Source organism: Budorcas taxicolor, chromosome 11 (genome assembly GCF_023091745.1).
Source record: "Budorcas taxicolor isolate Tak-1 chromosome 11, Takin1.1, whole genome shotgun sequence".
In the NCBI taxonomy this organism is placed as follows: domain Eukaryota; kingdom Metazoa; phylum Chordata; class Mammalia; order Artiodactyla; family Bovidae; genus Budorcas; species Budorcas taxicolor.
In genome coordinates, this window is record NC_068920.1 from 84,432,308 (window position 1) to 84,456,605 (window position 24,298).

At 36.2% G+C, this 24,298-nt stretch overlaps 1 protein-coding gene across 1 annotated transcript in view; it reads left to right on the forward strand.

Annotated features, from left to right (window-relative positions):
* Positions 1 to 24,298, forward strand: part of EML4 (EMAP like 4) — a 145,992-nt gene that overhangs the window by 98,084 nt on the left and 23,610 nt on the right. The window contains exons 9-15 of the mRNA XM_052647931.1: positions 418 to 567; positions 3,325 to 3,394; positions 4,803 to 4,913; positions 6,740 to 6,835; positions 12,292 to 12,426; positions 12,533 to 12,668; positions 23,235 to 23,386. Of these exons, the coding sequence (XP_052503891.1) occupies positions 418 to 567; positions 3,325 to 3,394; positions 4,803 to 4,913; positions 6,740 to 6,835; positions 12,292 to 12,426; positions 12,533 to 12,668; positions 23,235 to 23,386 (850 nt within the window). The remainder of the gene's footprint in view (positions 1 to 417; positions 568 to 3,324; positions 3,395 to 4,802; positions 4,914 to 6,739; positions 6,836 to 12,291; positions 12,427 to 12,532; positions 12,669 to 23,234; positions 23,387 to 24,298) is intronic.

Below are 24,298 nucleotides of genomic sequence, written 5' to 3' on the forward strand. Positions count from 1 at the left end.
TTTTGCTGTCTCTCTTTTTCTGTCTCCATTTAAGTTAGATCCTCCTCCTGTGTTTTCTTCTTAGCATCCTGTTGTTTTTCCTTCCACAATTTCTAATATACTTGGTGTAAATTTTTGTTACCTTTGAAAAGCAAGAACTCCAGGGACACAGACCCACATATTTTTGTTCAGAAATGCATATTCTGCTCTATGCCTGATACACATTAGGAGCTCAATATGTATTTCTTGGTTGAATGAGGAAACTAGGATTTAAGCATATTAAGTCTTGGAACTGCACAAGGGCTAATGGCAAGACATGAGTTTTATAGTTACAGTCCAGTCCTCTTTACTTATACTGATTCCTTTACATATCCATTAATAAATTATTTAACATTTTGAAAGTTATGTTTGTTCGAAACCTTGACTCTTTATTTTAAGATACGGTTATCGAGGAAAGGATTGTCGAGCTAATGTTTACCTTCTTCCTACCGGGGAAATTGTTTATTTCATAGCATCAGTAGTAGTACTATTTAATTATGAAGAGCGAACTCAACGGCACTACCTGGGTCATACAGACTGTGTAAAATGGTTGGTATCATTTTATATATGTGTGTGTGTGTGTGTGTGTGTGTGTGTGTGTGTGTGTGTATTTATTTATTTCATGCTCTTATTTTTGTATTTTATTAAGCTAGGTTTTCATTGGAAATGATTTCTTACGGAAAAATGAGAATTTAAGGATATTATGGACATCCTATAGGTAGATTTCAAAAATAAAAAAGACTTATAGGCCTCCAAAATAGTTGGTGTGATACCTGCATGAACAGGTACCTGCAATAGATACCTGCAACATATCATCTATAAATTTTGTTGGGCGCTTCTTTGGCTTTCCCAGAGCGTTTATACTTTTTCCTCTGGCCTGTAACATCAGATATATGTGGCAGACTAGACTTTTACATACTTCTGAGAGTGATTATTGGTTACTTAATATTTATTGAGAATTTATTTTATGTAGGTAAGTTTTGAACTTGAGACTTTTGGGAGGAAAGGGAAATCATAGCTGAATAAGGATCAAACTGTAAAATAGAGTGAGAACCATAAAAATGTGAAAACTCCTTTTCTATGCTTGGGGTATTTTTGAAGTACTCAATTTTACTACTTTGAAGTTAACTTTAATTACCTATTGCTTAAATTCATTATTTTCCAACATTTAAAATGTTCTATTCTGGCGACTATATCTATACCTAGAAAAAAATTAATATACATTAGACTTAAAATATAGATACTGTTAAACTTTTAGAGATGATTAAAATTTTGTCTTTTTCACTAGAAGGATAATAATGCATGTACAAGATTACTTATTACAACATCATTTTTGATGGTAAAGGTTGGAAAGAACCTGAATATCTTTTAGCTGGAAACTAGTATTGTGTGGTATGCATGCAGCCACGAAGCCATAAAGAATGAGGTTAGATGGACTTAGAGATTACCCTACTTAAGTGAAGTAAGTCAGAAAGAGAAAGACAATTATGATGTGATATCACATATTTAGATCTAAAATATGGCACAAAAGAGCAGAAACAGACTTACTTAGTAGAGAATAGATTTGTTGAGACTGGGGAGAAAAGAACAGGGAGTTTGGAATTAGCAGATGCCATCTATTATATATAGAATGGATATACAACACAGTCCTATTGTATAGCACAGGGATTTACATTCAGTACCCTGTGATAAACCATAATGGAAATTAATGTGAAAAAGAAAAAAAATATATATATATAACTGAATCACTTTGTGCAACATAAATTAACACAACATTGTAAATCAACTCTGCTTCAATAAAATTAAGAAAGAATGAGGAGAGTGTTTGTGTATTAAATGGAAAGATCCCTAAGATACACTCGTAAGTATAAAAGAACAAGAAAATGTGTAGTAGTTGACCATTTGTGTAAAAAAGGAGGTGGAAGATAAATATTTATCTTGACTTTCACATAGGTAAAATTTTTCCAGAATTAGTAATAAAAAGAAACTGATTACAGTGATTACCTGGTTGGTGTTACAGAGTAGGGATAATAGCCAGATAGATGAGATTTTAGCAGAGTTTCGTAAGTGTTTTTGTAGTTTTTGATATTTGAACCATGCACATATATTACCTAATCCAGCAATTTTGCTTTTTTAAGTGTTTAAGATTTGAATTAAATATGGAAAAATGTAAATATTAGATTTTTAATTAACTCTTAATGTAATTGATCTATATTAAAAGTAAAATTGATGGATTAGGTAATATATGTGTTTGGTTCAGATATTAACTGTCAATGTAATTGATCTCAATAAAGGATGTATGGGCTTCCCTGATAGCTCAGTTAGTAAAGAATCTGCTTGCAATGTAGGAGACCCCAGTTCAATTCCTGAGTCAGGATAATCCACTGGAAAAGGGATAGGCTACCCACTCCACTATTCTTGGGTTCCCTTGAGGCTTAGCTGATAAAGAATCTGCATGCAGTGCGGGAGACCTGGGTTTGATCCCTGGGTTGGGAAGATCCCCTGGAAAACGGAAAGGCTACCCACTTCAGTGTCCTGGCCTAGAGAGTTCCATGGACTGTATATTCCATGGGGTCGGAAAGAGTTGGATACAACTGAGTGACTTTCACTTTCATTTTTCTTTCAAAGCATATGAACTATTTGAGAAGAAATAACATTAGTTAAAGCAACATATTGAAAAACTCTAGCCTCTTCAATAATAAAAGAAATTAAACTGATAATCTTTTATACCAATCAGACTACCAAGACATGTTAAAAGGTATAATTCTTAATATGAGGAAGTTGTAGTGAAATGATGAAAACATTTTTATTTCTTTATAACAATTTAAATTGATAACTGTTCTGGAAAATAATGAGCAATACATACCAAAAACAAAAAATGTATTCCCTCTGTTTATTGCTTAAATTCATTATTCTCCAACATTTAAAATCTTTACAAGATGTAATATTACATCTTCACAGTAATAAAACTATGTGAATATGTCTAGGTGTAAGACTAGAAAGAAACAAGTTCCTTTATTGTGAACATGTGATAAATTTATCATGCCACAATTATGAGTAGATATTTTCTTCAAATTTAGTGTTCTAATAATTCAGTTTAACAAAGAAGGCAAAAATACCGCAGAAAACTTACAAGACCTATAGGTAATTGATGTTTATTTGATTAGCCAAAGAAAATAAAACAAATGGGTCACATTGAGTTTTTTTAATGATTAAAAACTGTTTGAAAAATGTTGATACTGAGGCATGTTTCTGCTGTTTTACATCTTTCCTGTATTTAAAATTGTTGTTAACACTGCTTTTTAGCCTTGCTATACATCCTGACAAAATTAGGATTGCAACTGGACAGATAGCTGGAGTGGATAAGGATGGAAGGGTGAGTGGCACAGTTTTATGCATTCTGTACCAGGTGATATTGATATTAGGATGGAATTGATTGTATTTAACCCTAACTCATTTATTTCATTCTCTTAAAATTTAACTATTAAGGAATTTTTAGTATAAGCAGAGAAAAAAATAATACAATGTAATAACATTAAAAAAAAGAACAAGAGAGTCACACTAAAATATTCCTTTTCAAAAAATAAGTGTTCTCCCTAAGGAAGCTATTTATTTATAAGAATGGGAGAACTGATAAGCTTATTAAAGTTCTTTTTTTAAGTATAGAATGATTTATCAGTCTGCTGGAAGGTACTATAATTATCCTAAATTGATGGATCCCTTAATTGTATATTTTACATATGATTTTATATGTAATTTATATATGACTAGAAATAACACTTAAAATTTTTCAGTTATTATTCAATACTATTGGCTTACATGACAAATCCCTTATTAATAAGGATCAGTGAATATTAATGATGACTGATTAGCATGTATATTACTATACTTAATAGCGTTTTCTGCCTGGTTTCTTTAAAGAAAAGTAGTTGGAGGGGTTATATTGGATGACTTTTAATACTCATTCCAGTTCTAAATTCTGTTTAAGGGCTGTTTGCTTAGCAATTTTTGGACACTGATTTTTTTTTTTTAATATTATTTTCTCAGGAATGAAAGTAATGCAAAAAGCAGGATTTCCAGTGCAGATTTGCTGGTATTAGAATCCTGAGTCTACCTTTTAATAGCTGGATAACTATGGACAAGTTATTTAAATCTCTATTTCAGAATAGCATTGAAACTTGTATATTGCCATATGTAAAATAGATGACCAGTGCAAGTTCGATGCATGAAGCAGGGCACTCAAAACCAGTGCTCTAGGGCAACCCAGAGGGATGGGGTAGGGAGAGAGGTAGAAGGGGGATTCAGGAAGAGGGGAACCCATGCACCCTTGGCTGATTCATGTCAATATATGGCAAAAACCACCACAACATTGTAAAGGAATTAGCCTCCAATTAAAATAAAATAATTAATTTTAAAAACTATCTCAATTTCCTCATTTGTTAAATGATGATTATAATAGCACCTAACCCCCAGGGTCTGTGAGAATTAAATGAATTAATGCGTGTGACATAGTAGAATAGTATATAGCACATACTAGATACTCAGATCATTTGCTGCTACTATTATCACTTTGTCATTTCCTTATTTTTGTAGTATGAGAAGAAAATACCTGCTCAAGATTCTTTGGGGGCATGTGTAAATGTACTGGCTATTTTTTATTAGACATTTATCCATCCATCATTATTTTTTAAAGATGGCAAACAGTTCTTGTAGGAGTGGTATTTTCATCTATGTAAATACTAGTTAAGTCCTGCTATCTTGTATTTTTCCCCTTGTTTTTGCAGCCCCTGCAACCTCATGTCAGAGTGTGGGATTCAGTTAGTCTTTCTACACTGCAAATTATTGGACTTGGAACTTTCGAACGTGGAGTAGGATGCCTGGATTTTTCAAAAGCAGTAAGTAACAATTTTTAAGGGAGTAAGCCAGCCACACAAAGATACAGAAAAGACGTTAAGCTCAGGTTTGTGTGTATGTTCATAGAAAGTTATCACTTAATTGGAAAATTAGATGTTAGCTGTTGCTTATCAGTGGCCAGCATTTTAACTGAAATACTAAAGGACTTTGGTTTAGATAAGATCCAGGATATTACACTTAATTATACTTACGTTATTCTGCCTGAAATAGAATTCCAGTGTAATAGCAGGAAATGGTTAAAGGAATGCATACATAGCATAGTAAAATTGAAGTAAGTAATAAGATATGTTTTTGATTCAGCTTGAGTCATAGAAGTCTATTTTACTTAGAAAATTTACGGACATGAAACTTGGCCAATTGTGCCACGAGTATTGTCTTTTCTTAATGTCATGTTGCAGCAAAGAAAACAGCCAGATCTTTGTGCTCACTAAAGTCATGAATTGTTTTGGTTCTGAATTGATGATGGCATGGTTTTATATTTAAGTTTAAAATTCAGCATCTAGCAATCTTAACCTAAGTCTTGATGCTTTATTCTGGGGAGAATGAAATAAGATGTTGCTCATTTAAACATTCTGTTTATTATTGAACTATATGTAATTGTTATAGACCATACAAGAGAACATCTATATTTTTAGGATGCATAATTTTTCATTTCAATTACAAATATCCCTCCAGATTTTATTGGGCCTCATACTTACTTTAGAATATATTTATGTATTCACATTATCTCTTTAATTCCTAACTATCAGCAGTTGTATTCTGGTTTATGGCTGTTTTGTGGGATATGGAGGAGGAAGGGACATTTTTAGAGCAGAAGTATAAATTTGGGTGGATACAGGAACTTTACTAGCTTACAAGCACTGAATGTCAAGGGTTCTCATGAATCGGGAATTAGAAGAAAGGAGATGAGAAAAGGAGATGAGCAGAAAGAAGGGAAATACTTTTACTACCTTTTTTACCCCCTAAAATCTCTGTAGCAGTAACTGTTGTCTTCTGGTTGATATTGTTACAGTGTTAAGATTGTCTTGAATTGCCTCATGCACTGACTTTTCCTAGTTTAGGTAATCATTCCAGTACAGGGTAAAAGAAGGCAAAAGAGAAGAGAGTAAGCTCTGCCCTTCCTCAGTACTCTCACTTGTTACCACAGTATTTCTTTGTTCCATAGACATCATAAGGTATATATTACAAATGCTACTAGAAAAAAAATAATCTTTTAATATCATCCACAGCTCTTTTTCTGGAAGGTGTCAATTAGTGAATGAAAATAGTTTCAGGAAAATAGAAATCTATTTATGTTTTTATTTATCTTGTTTATTCATTTTAATATAAATCAATAATATGGAAAACTAAAATTGGCAGACTTTCACATAACTTATTCCAACAGATTTACCGAAATTTAGGACCAAAGTTATAAAATTATATACATTTCACATCTACTGCAAAGGAAAATACTTTAAAAGCAGTCAGAACACTTTAAAGCAGAAGATACTTTAAGATGCAGAATGGACTATCCTCAAAATTGATTATTTGCTATTTTTGAATAGTAGAAGTAGCTAGATAGCAAATGGAAATCAACCTAGGGGAAAAAATTAGAAATATGGAAAAAAAATTAAGAATCCTTATTATATTTCTGAAGAAAACACAGTCTTAGTAAATAGTATATTCATTATATTTCAAGGAACCATGAGTTTAAAGGATTTTGTATTTATCTTAATATTGGCGGTTTTCATAATATGGTATTTCTTTTTTAAAAGTAAGCCTTATCTGAAGATTTTTAAATGCCTTATTTAAACTGACTTTTCTTTAGGATTCAGGTGTTCATTTATGTGTTATCGATGACTCCAATGAGCATATGCTTACTGTGTGGGATTGGCAGAAAAAATCAAAAGGAGCAGAAATAAAGGTAAAAAAAATTTGAATAGGTTATTTATCTTGTAAAATACATTTTTTGTTTCGCAAGTCCTTGAAGTATGTTGCATACTCTTAGGTTTTGGGAGAGTACAGTTCAGTTCAGTCGCTCAGTCGTGTCCGACTCTTTGCAACCCCATGAATTGCAGCACGCCCCCACCTGACCACATTCATCAGATGTGCTGACTTGCCGTCATTCTTATGATGGTGGTGGCTTAGTCACAAGTCACGTCTGACTCTTGCGACCCCATGGACTGTAACCTGCCAGGCTCCTCTGCCCACGGGATTCTCCAGGCAAGGATACTGGAGTGGGTTGCCATTTCCTTCTCCAAGAATTCATATGGTACCTTTAAGATAAAATAGTCAAGCAGCTTCAACCACTTTCAGTGATGTTTCAGATACATTGTACTACTGAAATGCTGAAGTAGTTGGATATCTAATCTCAAAATTAAGACTACATGCTCTACTTGGCTTCTTCTTTAGCAAAGTGTTATTTTGTTCAATCTATAAAGATTAAAAAATCTAAAGGAAAAATTCAACCTTGGGAATATGACTGACATAACTGAAAAAACATACAGTGATAAGTTTTTTTGGTCTAAATTATGTTTGTGGGATTATTACATAAAATGCCACCACGTTTATAGTTGCTGTGGGGTAGTGTTAATCCTTTTGTGTGGAGCAGGCTATAACTTGTAAGAAAGGAACGAGGTTAGCATTGCAGCTGCATTCATATGGCTCAGAAAATGGCCTCCCTCTGACAGGCTTTCAGAGGGATCCAGAGGTGCAGGATGGCTTTTGAAAGCCTATGACATATTTGCTTTACTCTCAAATAACATCACATTCCTCCTCAGTTGCTCTCCAAGTTTTGTTTTGTAAAATCTTCAAGCTTTCAACCTGTTGGATGAAAAGAGGTTATTTCTTTTAGGTAGTTTTAATCTTTTGAAAGAAGTAGGGTAGATTTTATTTTACTTGAAAGGAATATAAGGTGTCAGGAAACCTCAAATTTTAAAAAAACATAAATGAAGATAGGTTGTCTTTCAGCCATCGTTCAGAGTAATTTTACATTGAAACATAGGGAAGTTATACCACAGTGAAATACGTAAATTTTGGTCCATTGTATTAAAGGCTGCCAGATGAAGTCTTATGGTTTTCCTCCTCCTGGCCTCTCCTCTGTCTCCTTTCTGGAACCTTCGGGGTGCATGTTGCTGAGAGTTACATCCCATGTCTTGTGCAAACACCATATGCTGCTCCATTTGGTCCCATGGCCTTGGTTACTACTTGACGTGTCCCACACCAGCTAACTCCAGCCTAGGACATCCTCATGAATACCCCAGCCACAGTGTGTACAGACAAGTACTCATCATATTTATCAGCCCCCTCTCAGCAAGTAGCATCACATTCCACTTAATTGCCCAAGCTAAAAATTCAGGCATCATTCATGACTCCTTTTCCCTCACTTCACACTCAGCCAGTCAACAGGTGCTTTCAGTTCTGTGTCCTTAATGTCTGTGTTAGAACTCTTTCTCCCTCTCTCTCTTTTTAAATTTTTTGTAATTTTTAATTAATTTATTTTTTTGGCCACACTGTACAGCTTGTGGGATCTTAGTTCTCTGGCCATGGATTGAACCCAGGGCCATAGCAGTAAAGTGCCTAATCCTAACCACTGGACCATCAGGGAAGTCCCTATATTAGAAGTCTTTCGTTGCAAATGACTTCAAAACAACTAAAGCAAACTTGATAAGAATTTATAGATTCACGTTTAGAAAGTTAAAGGAGAGATCTAGTAAAGGTAGAGAATTTTGCCTCAGGAATGATTTAAGTCAGGGACTAGATCACTGACTCTGTCCCTCTTAGCTTCTCCCTATGTATTGACCTTATTCTAGTCTTCTGTAAATAAGTTCTGTCCTAGCTTATGTCACAAAGGATCGGAGATTTGATACATTACTTGTTAATTTATGTAAATTTAAATTCAGTAAGGCAACTTCATAACCTCATTGACAGAAATTAAAGAAGATCTAAATCAGAGGATTGTACATTTATAATGAGTAGAAGATAATATTGTAAAGATGTTATTAATTCTTCTCTGCATATTGGTCTATACATTTCAATATAGTCAAAATTCCAGCTTGATTTTTATAGAAGTTGACAGGCTGAATATATGAGGAAATATGAATAGGTAAGAATAGACAAAATCACCAAGGTTGATGAGGGTATAAAGTAGCTGGAACTCTCATATACTGCTGTTGGCATGTAAATTGGTACAGCCATTTTGGATAACTGTTGGGTATTACCAGGTAAAGTTGAACACATGCATACGCCTACCCCTCTGACCCATCTTGTTGCACTGCTATGTTAGAACTCTTTCTCCCTGTCTCTCTCTTTATTTTTTGTAATTTTTAATTAATTTATATTTTTGGCCACACTGTACAGCTTATGGGATCTTAGTTCTCTGACCATGGGTTGAACCCAGGGCCATGGCAGTAAAGTGCCTAATCCTAACCACTGGATCATCAGGGAAGTCCCTATATTAGAAGTCTTTCATTGCAAATGAAAGTTGTATAAACCCTTAAGAAGATAATACATGTGTTGACCAAAAGACAAGTAATCAAAAATAACAGAAGTAGAAAAGAAAGTTACTCAAATGTCCATCAATAAGAGAATGGATAAATCAGTGCTGTGGTCTTTCCCTTTAAAGGGAATACTATAAAGCAGTTTGCATGATCAAATTGCAATGTATATACCGACATTAAATGTATCTCACAAATGTAATGATAAAATAAGCTAGACACAAATGAATACCCTTATATTATTCCACTTAAATAAAACAGACAAAGCTAATCTTTGCTGCTGCAAATCAGTTCAGTTCAGTCGCTCAGTCGTGTCCGACTCTTTGCGACCCCAAGAATCGCAGCACGCCAGGCCTCCCTGTCCATTACCAACTCCCAGAGTTCACTCAGACTCGCGTCTGTCGAGTCAGTGATGCCATCCAGCCATCTCATCCTCGGTTGTCCCCTTCTTCTCCCGCCCCCAATCCCTCCCAGCATCAAAGTCTTTTCCAATGAGTCAACTCTTCGCATAAGGTGGCCCAAGTACTGGAGTTTCAGTTTTAGCATCATTCCTTCCAAAGAAATCCCAGGGCTGATCTCCTTCAGAATGGACTGGTTGGATCTCCTTGCAGTCCAAGGGACTCTCAAGAGTCTTCTCCAACACCACAGTTCAAACGCATCAATTCTCCAGTGCTCAACTTTCTTCACAGTCCAACTCTCACATCCATGCATGACCACTGGAAAAGCCATAGCCCTGACTAGACGGACCTTAGTCGGCAAAGTAATGTCTCTGCTTTTGAATATGCTATCTAGGTTGGTCATAACTTTTCCTCCAAGGAGTAAGCATCTTTTAATGTCATGGCTGCAGTCACCATCTGCAGTGATTTTGGAGCCCCCCAAAATAAAGTCTGACACTGTTTCCACTGTTTCTCCATCTATTTCCCATGGAGTGATGGGACCGGATGCTGTGATCTTCGTTTTCTGAATGTTGAGCTTTAAGCCAACTTTTTCAGGATGGTTGTTCAACATGGTTGTTTCAGTGGAGGGAGAGGATAGTAACTAGAAGAGGGATCTGGGATGTTAGTAATGATCTGTTTCTTGCGTTAGATGCTATACACAGGTGTGTTCAATTTGTGAGAATTTATCAAACTGTGTACTTAGGATTTGTGAACTTTTCTGATTATATAGTATACATTAATAGAAAGTTTAAATATCCTATAAAGCTACGCTAATACCCAAGTGATTTATTTTCTTAGATTACTTCAGTTTATATCTTGAACATCTTATCACTAGAACTGTGGGTGTGTATACTTGGAAATATTTATACCAGTGTGTGTGAGTTGCTCAGTTGTGTCCAACTCCTTGTGACCCCATGGACTGTCCGTGGGATTTCCCAGGCAAGAATACTGAAGTGGGTTGCCATTTCCTTCTCCACGGGATCTTCCCACTCAGGGATTGAACCTGCATCTCCTGCTTGGCAGTTGGATTCTTCACCACTGAGCCACCCGGGAAGGCCCCCCTCACTGACTTGGTATGATAATCTCTAGGCCCATCCATGTTGCCATAAATGGTATTATTTCATTCCTTTTTATGGCTGAGTAATACTCCATTGTATTTATGTACCACATCTTCTTTATCCACTCATCTGTCAGTGAACATTTAGGTTGCCTCCATGTCTTGGCTGTTGTAAATAATGCTGCAGTGAACAGTAGGTGCATATATTTTTTCAAATCATGGTTTTTTCTGGATATAGGCCCAGGAGTGGGATTATATAAGATCATATGGTAGTTCTGTTTTTAAGAATCTCCATACTGTTCTCCATAGTGACTTTACCAATTTACATTCCCGCTAACAGTATAGGAGGGTTCCCTTTTCTCCACCCCATCTCCAGCATTTATTATTTATAGACTTTTTGATGATGGCCATTCTGACTGGTGTGAAGTGATACCACATTATAGTTTTGATTTGCATTTCTGTAATAATTAGCAATATCTAACATCTTTTCTTGTGCCTTTTGGCCATTTGTATGTTTTCTTTGGAGAAAAGTCTACTTAGATCTTTTGCCCATTTTTTCATTTGTTGGTTGGATACTGAGCTGTATATATATTTTGGAGATTTGTCTCTTGTTGGTTGGTTTTCTCCCTTTCTGTGGGTAGTCTTTTCATTTTGTTTATAGTTTCCTTTACTGTACAAAAGCCTCTTAAGTTTAACTAGGTCCTTTTCTTAGGTTTTTTTGGTGGAAAGAGCATAAAAGCTCTTCGCGGTTTTTTGTTTGTTTGATTTTTCATTCTATAGGAATCCATAGTGATCATTCAGCCTTCAATCTGAGGATGAATCTCTAAATCAGTAATATTTTCTTGAATGAATGATCAATAGTAATAGTAAAAAAAAACCTGGGTTTTTTTTTTAAAGACCAAAATGGCAGTGTCTTTAAGACAGATTTTATATTGCTGTTTCATTTGCTAGTTTTAGTGTTCTTTTCCCTGAATGTGCAAGAAATTAAAACAAAACTGTAATTTGCATAAATGTCTTTTTAGTGCAGAGTTATTATATATAGATGGCCTAAAAGATAATATAATAAGATAAGGACATCAGATTTAAACCATTTTATTCTGAAAATGTATTACTTAAGTTTTTCAGGAAAATAAACATTGGAAGAAAAGGCGTTTCCTTAAAATTTTTCCCTATCTCTGGGACTTCCCTGATGGTCCAGTGGTTAAGATTCTGTGTTTCTACTGCCAGGGTCACAGGTTTGATTCCCTGGTGAGTGAACTGAGATCCCACATGTTACATGTGGTGTGGCCAAAAAATAAACTTCCTTGTCTTTGATTATCAGGACCTGTGATTGGTATTTAATGAAGATAAGGATATACATGCACCTAAAGCTATATTTCTCTTTTCACAGACAACAAATGAAGTTGTTTTGGCTGTGGGATTCCATCCAACAGATGCAAATATCATAATAACATGTGGTAAATCACATATTTTTTTCTGGACCTGGAGTGGCAATTCACTAACAAAAAAACAGGGAGTTTTTGGGGTAAGGATCAGAATGTTACAACTTTATTATAGAACTTTAATTTTAAGTAAGGATAAAGTCATCATGCCCAAGGGAAAAACTGAAAATTCTCATTGTTTCATTGTAGAAATATGAAAAACCAAAATTTGTGCAGTGTTTAGCTTTCTTAGGAAACGGAGATGTTCTTGCTGGAGACTCAGGTGGAGTCATACTCATATGGAGCAAAACTACTGTAGAGCCCACACCTGGGAAAGGGCCTAAAGGTACAGTATTCTCGTGTTCAAATCATTCTTTTCAGTTTGCACTATCACTATTGCAGTCAGACCAGGAGAGAGGGAGCTGTAAGGAGACAGTATGAGAGTCGCTAACATACATTTCATTTTTCACAGTTCTTCATCACAACCTTTTTTTAAATCAAATTAGTTACTCATTTATTAAGCATATATAGCCTACATTTGACTACCTTGCCTTCCAGGAGATTATTACAAAATAATTAGAAAAGATGATACAGATACCACATTAAAAACTATAGAGATTAGGATAGAAGTCACCCCAGTCTTCAGTATTTTGTAAAGCCCTCACAGAAGAAATGGTATTTAAGCTAAACCATAATGAATGTAGAACACTACAGAAGATAGGGAATCTTAATCCCAGTTACGGATCAGTGTACATTAAGGGAGGAGAATGGTGATGACTGTGACGCATCCAGGATAGTGTGAGTAACTTTGTCATGTGTTAACAGAAACAAGAAGTAGCCAGCATGAAGGAATGACACTTCCAGGGTAGTGTGAATGGATTTGTCATGTGTTAACAAACAGGAGATAGCCAGCATGAAGGAAATAGTGTTCTAAAAAATGCTAGTGTTTTGCAGTTGCTCTTATCATTTTAAACTAATATATACTAAGCCCTTGAAAATTCAAATAGAGATTAAAGATACAGATTGTTTTGAGTTACCCACAATAATCCTTAAAACTGATTGAGTTCACCATGGAAGAGAGAAGAGCTATGAGGCCAAGGATACTTTGTCCCACAGTTAGATGACCAGAAAAGAGCCTGCAAGGATTACAGATTGTTTTAAAAGAAATTAGTAGGACAGAAGTTTTAATTTAGTGCTCCTGAACAAGGAAGAGGAGAAAGTTCCCAGGAGTATCAGGAAGGAGGGCTATAGGAAGGTCAAGAAGAGTAAGAACCAAGAAAAGACCATTGGAAGTTCACAATTTCAGTAGAAAAATGAAGGCTGTAGAACAGCTGAGTGTAGAATAGCCAGTTTTTTAATGGAGAATTTTGAGAATCCCAGTTGAAAATGGAATGAAAAGTAGAGTTACTCGAATCAGTAGTCTTTTTAAGGTTGACTAAACCTGAAAGTAAAATGCGGATTGTGATGGAAGAAAGATGAAAACTCTTAAGAGAGATGGGAATAACTGGATTGGACATCAGAAGAAAGATTATCCTTGAAAAAGAGTGATACTGTACATTTATTCTGAAACTCGAGCTTTGGAAAACTAGTATCTTACGTGGCTAAATGATAGAGGTCATGCAGAATTAACATTGCTCTCAGTAAAAGCAGCTCTCTGTTAAAAGCTTGAAGTTATTTTTAAATGGGTAATATAAGAATAGTATACATCATGTGATATAGTATACACTAGTATACATATACTACTAGTACTAGCATACAGTAGTATACATCATGTAATCAGACTCCGTTACTTCAGAATTCTACTTGTTGGAGTTGGGATCCAGCTGAAACCTTAGACCTGCCAGTGGATATTAGGTTTATTAGAACACTAAAACTGAAGACCTGCGAAATTTAGAGGTATCATTTTCTAAATAGTCATTAAAATTGTCCTTATCCACTTAAAAGAGGATGGGCCCAAGGACCTTTTCCTTTCTTTTTTTTTTAGTTTTTGAATACTTTCATTGAAGTATAGTTGATTTACAATGTTGTATTAGTTTCAGGTGGATTGCAAAGTAAATCAGTTATAGCTACACATATACACACTCTTTCTTAGATTCTTTTCTTATATAGGCCATTACAGAGCACTGAATAGAGTTCCCTGTGCTATACAGTACATGCTTATTAGTTACCTGTTTTATTGTTTCATATATAGTGGTATGTATGTGTTAGGCCCAGTCTCCCAATTTATCCCTTCTGCTGCTTACACCCTCAGTTCAGTTCAGTTGCCCAGTCATGTCCAACTCTTCGTGACCCCATGGACCACAACACGCTAAGACTTCCTGTCCATCACCAACTCCCGGAGTTTAGTTAAACTCGTGACCATTGAGTCGGTGATGCCATCCAACCCTCTCATCCTCTGTCATCCCCTTCTTCTCCTGCCCTCAGTCTTTCCCAGCATCAGGGTCTTTTCAAATGAGCTAGCTCTTCGCATCAGGTGGCCAAAGTATTGGAGTTTCAGCTTCAACATCAGTCCTTCCAATGAACATTCAGGACTGATCTCCTTTAGGATGGACTGGTTGGATCTCCTTGCAGTCCAGGGGACTCTCAAGAGTCTTCTTCAACACCACAATTCAAAAGCATCAATTCTTTGGTGCTCAGCTTTCTTTATAGTCCAACTCTCACATCCATACATGACTACTGGAAGAACCATAGCCTTGACTAGATGGACCTTTGTTGGCAGAGTAATGTCTCTGCTTTTTAATATGCTATCTAGGTTGGTCATAACTTTCCTTATAAGGAATAAGCGTCTTTTAATTTCATGGCTACAGTCACTATCTGTAGTGATTTTGGAGCCCCAGAAAATAAAGTCAGCCACTGTTTCCCCATCTATTTGCCATGAAATGATGGGACCAGATGCCATGATCTTTGTTTTCTTAATGTGGAGCTTTAAGCCAACTTTTCCACTCTCTACTTTCACTTTCATCAAGAGGCTCTTTAGTTCTTCTTCACTTTCTGCCATCAGGGTGGTGTCATCTGCATATCTGAGGTTATTGATATTTCTCCTGGCAATCTTGATTCCAGCTTGTGTTTCTTCCAGCCCAGCGTTTTTCATGATGTTCTCTGCATATAAGTTAAACAAGCAGGGTGACAGTATACATCCTTGACGTACTCCTTTCCCGATTTGGAACCAGTCTGTTTGTTGTCCCACGTCCAGTTCTAACTGTTGCTTCCTGACCTGCATACAGATTTCTCAGGAGTCAGGTCAGGTGATCTGGTATTCCCATCTCTTTCAGAATTTTCCACAGTTTGTTGTGAACCACACAGTCAAAGGCTTTGGCATAGTCAATAAAGCAGAAATAGATGTTTTTCTGGAACTCTCTTGCTTTTTCCATGATCCAGCAAATGTTGGCAATTTGATCTCTGGTTCCTCTGCCTTTTTGAAAACCAGCTTGAACATCAGGGAGTTCACGGTTCACATATTGCTGAAGCTTGGCTTGGAGAATTTTGAGCATTACTTTACTAGCATGTGAGATGAGTGCAATTGTGCGGTAGTTTGAGCATTCTTTGGCATTGCCTTTCTTTGGGATTGGAATGAAAACTGACCTTTTCCAGTCCTGTGGCCACTGCTGAGTTTTCCAAATTTGCTGGCATATTGAGGGCAGCACTTCACAGCATCATCTTTCAGGATTTGAAACAGCTCAACTGGAATTCCATCACCTCCACTAGCTTTGTTCATAGTGATGCTGCCTAAGGCCCACTTGACTTCACATTCCAGGATGTCTGGCTCTACGTGAGTGATCACACCATCATGATTATCTGGATCGTGGAAATCTTTTTTGTACAGTTCTGTGTATTCTTGCCACCTCTTAATATCTTCTGCTTCTGTTAGGTCCATACCATTTCTGTCCTTTATTGAGCCCCTTTGCATGAAATGTTCCCTTGGTATCTCTAATTTTCTTGAAGAGATCTCTAGTCTTTCCCATTCTATTATTTTCCTCTATTTCTTTGCAGTAATCACTGAGGAAGGCATTCTTATCGCTCCTTGCTATTCTTAACCCCTAGCAGCCGTCAATTTGTTTTCTGCATCCATAACTCTATTTCTGTTTTGTAGATAAAGTTATTTTGTACCTTTTTGTAGAGTCCACATATAAGCGATGCAATATGATATTTGCCAAGTACCTTAACAGCTGTTGGATAACATAGATATTTGTAATATAGAAAGATAGTCCCAATTACTACATTTGTGGTACATTTTCTCCCTTTCTCATCTCCTTTTCCCAACATAGCAACAGACTACAGGATTCCTTCTCCCTGGACTGAGTCTGGAGGTATCTGTGAGAGCAGTATGCATGGCCATTTGGTAAAATGGGAGCAGAGAGAAAAAAATAATAAATTCATAGTTAGTCCCTTTCTTCTTTTTCTTTTTCTCACTACACCTCCTGTTCCCACCCCCAGTAGTGGGCCTTGAAATTCATTCAGCATTACCTCAAATTAGTTTTCCTCAAAAATACAGATATATTTTATTCTCAAGTCTCATTTGTGCTCAAATATACAGGTCCACTTTGCCCTTTTCTATGGTACATGAATAAATCAGGAAAGGCATTGAAAACAGCCTTTTTTCACATACACACTAATATATATAAAATAGATAATCAACAACAACCTGTATAGTACGGGGAACTCTATTCAGTATTCTGTAATAACCTTTACAGGAAAAGAATCTGTAAAAGAATGGATACTGTATAACTGAATCACTTTCCTTTATACCTGAAACTAACACAACATTTTCTATCAACTATACTCCAAAATAAAAATTAAATTGAAAAAAAAATAGCATTTATTCAACCCTATTTATCCTTACTATTTAAGGACAATAAAACTGAAACCGTATCCAGAGAACCATATAGAATACTTGCTTCAAGGTAGAAGGTTATGAGAGAAAAATTAGAGACCTTGTTCTAAAGTGAGCAGATTGGAAGTAGAGAGAGGTTCTTTATTAGTAGCAGTAGGAGAGCAAAAAAAAAAAAAAACAACTAAGCCTGTCAGTCTCTGAGTTCCACAAACAAAAAGGAGAGGGAGAAAGAAAAAGGAGGTTATGGGGAACCAGCCTGAGGTTCCTGAGACATTTCCCCGAGGATTTTTTTTTTTTTTTTTTTTTTGCGACATTACTGTCTTCCACTTCACACCCCTTTTCCATGTGTGAAAATGAAAGTCGCTCAGTCATGTCCAACTCTTTGCGACCCCATGGACTGTACAGTCCATGGAATGCTCCATACCAGAATACTGTAGTGGATAACCGTTACCTCCTCTAAGGGATCTTCCCAACCCAGGAATGGAACCCAGATCTGCTGCATTGCAGGCGGATTCTTTACCAGCTGAGCCATAAGGGAAGCCCTTTCCATACATAAAAGCTAACAATTGAAGACATCTGTTAATTAGCTGAGAGCCTTCAGAGCTAGCAGTTGAAATGAGTTCTCTCATTTCAGTTTGATGATCTTCCACCATCATCCTTAGTGCAAGCAAGTGACCATATGTGCCGTTGAGGCATCATGGCAGATAGACAGTAAATTCCTTCCAGTACTGGAACCTGGCCTGAGCACTGTAGCCATTGCAAAGTAATATTACCAGTTATTATGAAAGGAGATAACTCAAGAACAGTCAGATGGAAAAGGTGATGAGGACAAGGCCTGGGGAAAGGACCTGTCCAGAACCTCCATGCCCTCTCCGGGAATAACACTCTCTCCAAGTTTCCATGTGTTCACTGACCCAGAAGCTCTGGGTTGAGGTTCCTTAAGAAAAAAGAGAGAGGAGCATTATCAGTTATCCTCCCACTCTCTTTTCTTTTTCTTTCTACCCTCTTCTCTTTCCTAGGCATACATTTTCAGCATCAGAAATGTCAGGAACAATATTATATTATCAAAATATTATCAAAACCGTAACTCAAATTGTTGACATATATTATTCCACCTCTCTGAGTAGTTTGGATATAAATGCACCCTTCATTGGCTTTAGTGTGCAAGGGCTGGTAAAGGTTCCGAATTGTTTTTATTTATTTTTGTTTTTGTCTGAAAAACTGGTGCCTTACCCTTTATGCAAAAATCTACATAGGCACAAACAGAAAACAGAAAATCTCATCTTGTAAGCTGCTGGGCACATGAAATTTGCCATGTGACTGACCCTATTATGGGCGAACTTGCTGAGAATTTGGTTTCTTCCTTTATATATATAGTTTTCCGTTACGTAAGTAAGGCTGGAAAGGATTTGGTGAGTTTAGTAAAATAAATGTGTAAGACCAGATCAGAACAGAGGTTCATAGTTTCCATTTCTAAATTCTTGCCCCAAATTTTAATAGATTGATCCAGTTTACATTTTCCCTAATAAGATAGTTCTGTACCCATGGCAGTCTTTATCAACCAGACTTTCAGTATACTGTCATAATTGCATCTAATAAAGGGACTTTCGGGAATTGCAGAAGTATAATTTCACAGCTAATTCTTTTATTCTAGTGAATAGGAGACAAATGAAAACTGTGTTTTATGCCTCATAAGGAGCTCTCTTGCTTCCATACCACTATTTCCTTATCTTAAATGTAAATTAAGGGGAATCTTCAAAGTAATTAGTATTTTCTGTTCCCTGTTTTTCCAGTTGTATAATATTTTTATATATAACCTTGCCTAGCTAAGAGTCGGACACGACTGAACGACTCCACTTTTACTTTTCCCTTTCATGCATTGGAGAAGGAAATGGCAACCCACTCCAGTGTTCTTGCCTGGAGAATCCCAGGGACGGGGGAGCCTGGTGGGCTGCCGTCTATGGGGTCACACAAAGTCGGACACGACTGAAATGACTTAGCATCAGCAACAGCAGCTTAATATATGTAGTTTTTAATATGTAACCTTATCTATAATGACTTGATACTTGTATGTACTGCAGAATGATTACCAAAACAAGTTAACATGCATCACTTCACAGTTACAATTTTTTTTTCTTGGGATGAGAACTTCTAAGATCTGCTCCCTTAGCAACTTTCAAATATACATTATAGTATATAGTCCCCATGCTCTGCATTAAATTTCACAGTTGATACCTTTCGACTGCCTTCACACATTTCTTCTACCCCCACCCCCACCCCTGACCACCACCAGGCTGTTCTCTTTCTGTGAAATCTTTTTTTTTTTTAGATTCTACATAGATGTGAGATCTCATAGTATTTGTCTTTGACTGTTTACACTTAGCTTAATGTCCTCAAGACTCATTCATGTTGCATATGGCAGGACTTCTCTCTTTTTTAACCCCATTGTGTATATGTATGTACCACATCATCTTTATCCATTCATCCATCTGTGGACACTTACGTTGTTTCAGTATTTTCTGTGCCCTACATGGGAACAAGGTATTTGTTATTTCCTACATATATGAAATAGTTCAGTTTTTCTTACATGAAAAAATTCAGGATTCTTTAAGTTGAGGGAGAGGTTGAAAGTGTCTGTACCCCCCCTTAAAATGTTCATTATTCTTAAATCTTTACCAAGTTACTTAAAGGAACTTAGAAACACCATTTCAGCAAATATCAACACGGGTACATTTGCACATTGCTGAGAATATAATGGGATTCCCGGGTGGGTCAGTGGTAAAGATTCCTCCTCCCAGTGCAGATGTGGACTCAGTCCCTGGGTCGAGAAGATCCCCTCAAGAAGGAAATGGCAAGTGAACTCCAATATTCTTGCCTGGGAAGTCCCATGGACCAGAGAAGCCTGGCAGTCTACAGCCCATGGGGCCACAAAGAGTTGGACATGACTTAGTGACTGAGTACACACACAAGAATATAACATAAATTTCAAAGTCTCCCTGACATTTGATTCTATACTTAAACAGGCACAGAAAGCCCTCCAACCAGTCTTTATTTGGCAGTCAAGATAAACTTGCTTTTTATGGAAACGTTGTTTCTGTTAGAGTTGAAAATAAAGGGGGGATTTGCAGTTAAGCTTCGATAGACTTGGCCATGATTGTGCCTGGAGGTGCAGTAGGTTTTTAAATACAAGGATAATTATTTTTCTTGGCAGGTATTTCAAACATTATTTGGCTTAAATTAGAATGTCAGAAATATAGGCCCATGAGAAGGAAATCTTAGACTATAAATTACTTTGTAGGTAAATACTATCTAAAGTAGAGTATTTTTGTTCTTGATGAAGCATTTGTTCTTCAGTTTCTCCATTTTCTAAGATTCTGTCTTTCTAGGAAGATCTTAAGTGTTTAACAAGGTATTTGTTATGTTTAGAAGTAGGGAAGACTGAATTAAAAATAGAAAAGCTGTATTTTACTTCCCTGCTTTCTGATGGAGAGTTGTAAAACACCACACCCCTGCGTTTTATAATTTCTTGCATGGTACTCTCAGACTACTTTTGTTAATTTGACCATGCGTGAGAAAAATAAGCTCACGCTCCCTCTCGCCCCTCACCTCCCACTTTTAACTGCCCATATAAAGCCAGCAATACTCTCAGAAAGTTCACATCTCTCAGATGTTCTTTCTCTCTTGATCACATCAGGGCCATGATAGATAATTGGCTGGGTATCCTACTGGACACAGTTGTGTTGTTCAGTGTTTAAAGTATTTTTAGGTGATGAATGTTGATGTGAGCCGAGGCAGTTGACCTGAATAGCAAGTTTGTTGGAGCTCTGCTCCCAGCTCTGCTGAATCAGGCAAGGTCTACTCCAAAGCATGAGGCCCTTTCCTTTCTCCTTGCCAGAGATACCCATCTATTAAGTTATTTATTCCACTAGCCGCCTCACACTGAGAAATACTGAGAGTCAACTATAGCATATTTTTTTTAAGATACCAAAGTCCTACAAATTTTAGTTAATATTAACAATATAATGACAGCTCAAATGGTAAATGAACAATCTCAGTTAATATCTCTAAGATTATACTTCACATACCATAAAATTTTATCATTTTAAAATGTACAAGTCAGTGATTTTTAATATATTCAGAGTTGTTTAATTATCACCACTGTCTAACTTCAGAATATCTTTATCACCCCGAAATGAAACACTGTGCCTCTTCGCAGTCACTTTCCTTTCCTCTCCCTCCTCAATCACTAGCATCCACTTGCCTTCTTTGGATTTGCCCGTGTCGGACAGTTCATGTAAATGTAATCATAGAATATGTTGTCTTTGTGAACAGCTTCTTTGAGTTGCATCTTAATGTTTTTAGGTTCATCCATGTTATTTCACATATTAGTACCTTATTCCTTTTTGTCACTGAATAATACCACATTTTGTTTTTCCATTTGTCAGCTGATGAGCAATTTTATTAGAAAATGAACAGTTTTTTTTCCAGTTTGTTGAGGTATAATTGACACATAACTTTGTATGAGGTATACAATAAGGTGATTTGCTATATGTTTATCTTGCAAAGTGATTGCCACAGTAAGTTTAGTTAACATCCATCACTTCACATAGTTAGAGATTTTTCTCTTGTGATGAGAACTTTTAAGATGTACTGTCTTAGCATCTTCAAATATATGACACTCTATTGTTAACTGTAGTCACCATGTTATACATTAATTCTCAGAATTTATAGCTGGAACTTTGTACCTTTAACCACCTTCATCCATTTCCCCTACTGAATAGTTTTTAAACTTAATTTCTGCCCACCACCCCCCCCACCCCGGGGAATCTAATGTGTATTTTATTGACTGACTGGTCATGTTTAAACCAGGCTCTACCTGGTCATTATGAACCTGGTAATTAGTCTGCAAGAATCTTCCAAAAAGCTTTTACTGTGTTGTTGTTTTTTTAAACAGAGTATTTAAAATAAATTTTGTTTTGCACATTGCATACAGGCTGCCCCTGCTTTCTATTTATTCATTTATTTTTACTTTTTTTTTAATTGGAGGATACTTGCTTTACAATGTTGTGTTGGCTTCTGCCATACAACATCATGAATCAGCAATAAGTATACATTTGTCTCCTCCCTCTTGAGCCTCCCTCCTACCCCATGCCCCTTCTCACCCCTCTAGGTCATCACGGAGCAGCAGGCTGAGCTCCCTTAACTCTGGGAAGAGCTTCTCTGAGTAAGGCATCATGAATACCAAGGAAAAGGGCTTGAGTACCAAACTCTGTTGTCTTCACTGTAAAGAAAGAGGCTTTGATTATATTTTTATACCTGCCTTGTTCCTTCCTGGGTACCTGTGAAGTGCTGAGAACATATAAGAAACCTGGGCCATCGTTCAACTTTCACACTGGTATAGCTGTCAGTTTTTAAAATACTTCTCTGGTTGGTCAAAAGCCACTGCTCCAAGCCACCAGTGCCTCTTCTGCCCCATACCTTCCCCAGTATCTCAGCAAATAAAAGGGGTTATCCTTGGCAGAGCAGAAGGCCTGCAGGTCAGCAGTGGTTAAATGTTAAACATTATGACTGTTTAACAAGAGGAAATGAGGAAATGAAGGCCCTTTTGCAAACTTACAGGAACACTGAATATAAGAGACTTGAGTTCCGGTCACAGCTGTGTCACTAGCTAACCATGTGGTATTGGTTAAGCCAGTTCTATACCTGTGTGCTTAGTTATAAAATTAGAGGAGCAATATCTGCCTTAACTGTTGGATGAGATGATTGTAAGATAGTAAAGTTCTGAGGCTAATATATCCCCTCTTGTCTGTGGAATTGTCACTACTTTAGCCTACCTTTTTGTAAGAATATATTTCGAATTATTTTCAGAGTAACTATTGGCATGAATGCCAAATATTATATTAAGCTTTGCTATCTGCCTTGCAGAAAAATTGGCTGGAAATAGGTTTTTGATTGTAGAGTCATGAGAGCTTTTGATTATTTACTCTGTAGTTCTGCTTAAGTTTTTTCCCAGAAAGACACTAAAATCTGATGGAGAAAATGTTATGACTAGTGTTTCTGCTTTACCCCTCATTATGTTAGGTGTTTATCAGATCAGCAAACAAATCAAAGCTCATGATGGCAGTGTGTTCACACTTTGTCAGATGAGAAATGGGATGTTATTAACTGGAGGCGGGAAAGACAGAAAAATAATTCTGTGGGATCATGATCTGAATCCTGAAAGAGAAATAGAGGTAAGGATGAAAACAGAACATAAACATGTTAAAATGTTAAACCCTCTAAACTCATGTCTTTTGTCCCACATTAAGATAACTTACACTTTTCTGGAAAATTTGGTATACATTCTTGTCATTTCATTCCCTTGAAATAAACCAGGAAAAAAAGGACTATTCACTAAGCCAAATAATTTGAAAGAATAAGAAAAATGGGCAGAATAGTTAACTTGCTTACTTATTTCTGACATTATTTTTTAGTGACCCAAAAATAACCACATAACCATATAAACTTAAAATTTGCCAGACATTTATCAAATATTATATTATACTCCATGGTATACAAGATGACCAGCTTAATTTTAAAACTCAAAAATAATCTTTTAAATGATGGGCTTAATGATAATTGCTGATTATATCTCTGAATATGTCTGCTTCATGATATAAACGAAGTATATCCATAAAAACAGGTTCTATGTGCTCAGTGAAAGTTGAATGAGATCTAAAGAAGTGAAATGGTTTAGAATAGTCCTTCAGATCACTGATTGTCAGAGCAAAGGCAAACCTCACAGTTCAATACTGCTTCTATTTGTTGGTGACTTTAATTTTGAATTCACACTCAGCCTTTTCCACTTAAAAAGAGAATTCTGACGTACTGCTCTTGGATTTTATTTCCAAGACGATATATCCCCATATTATAGATAAAGAAATTTGTCTCAGGCTAAATGGCTTACCCAAAATAATATAACCAGTAAGTAACAAAATCAAGCCACAGTCTTCATGTAGTCTCTCAGAACTTATTCCTTTATCCCTTGCTCATAATCCTTAACTCTTGAAATCATATAAAATGTGAATTTAAAATTGAAGCAAAGAATGTTGATAATCCATTATAACTTCTGTGTATAAAATGTAAATGTATGAATAATTTATTGA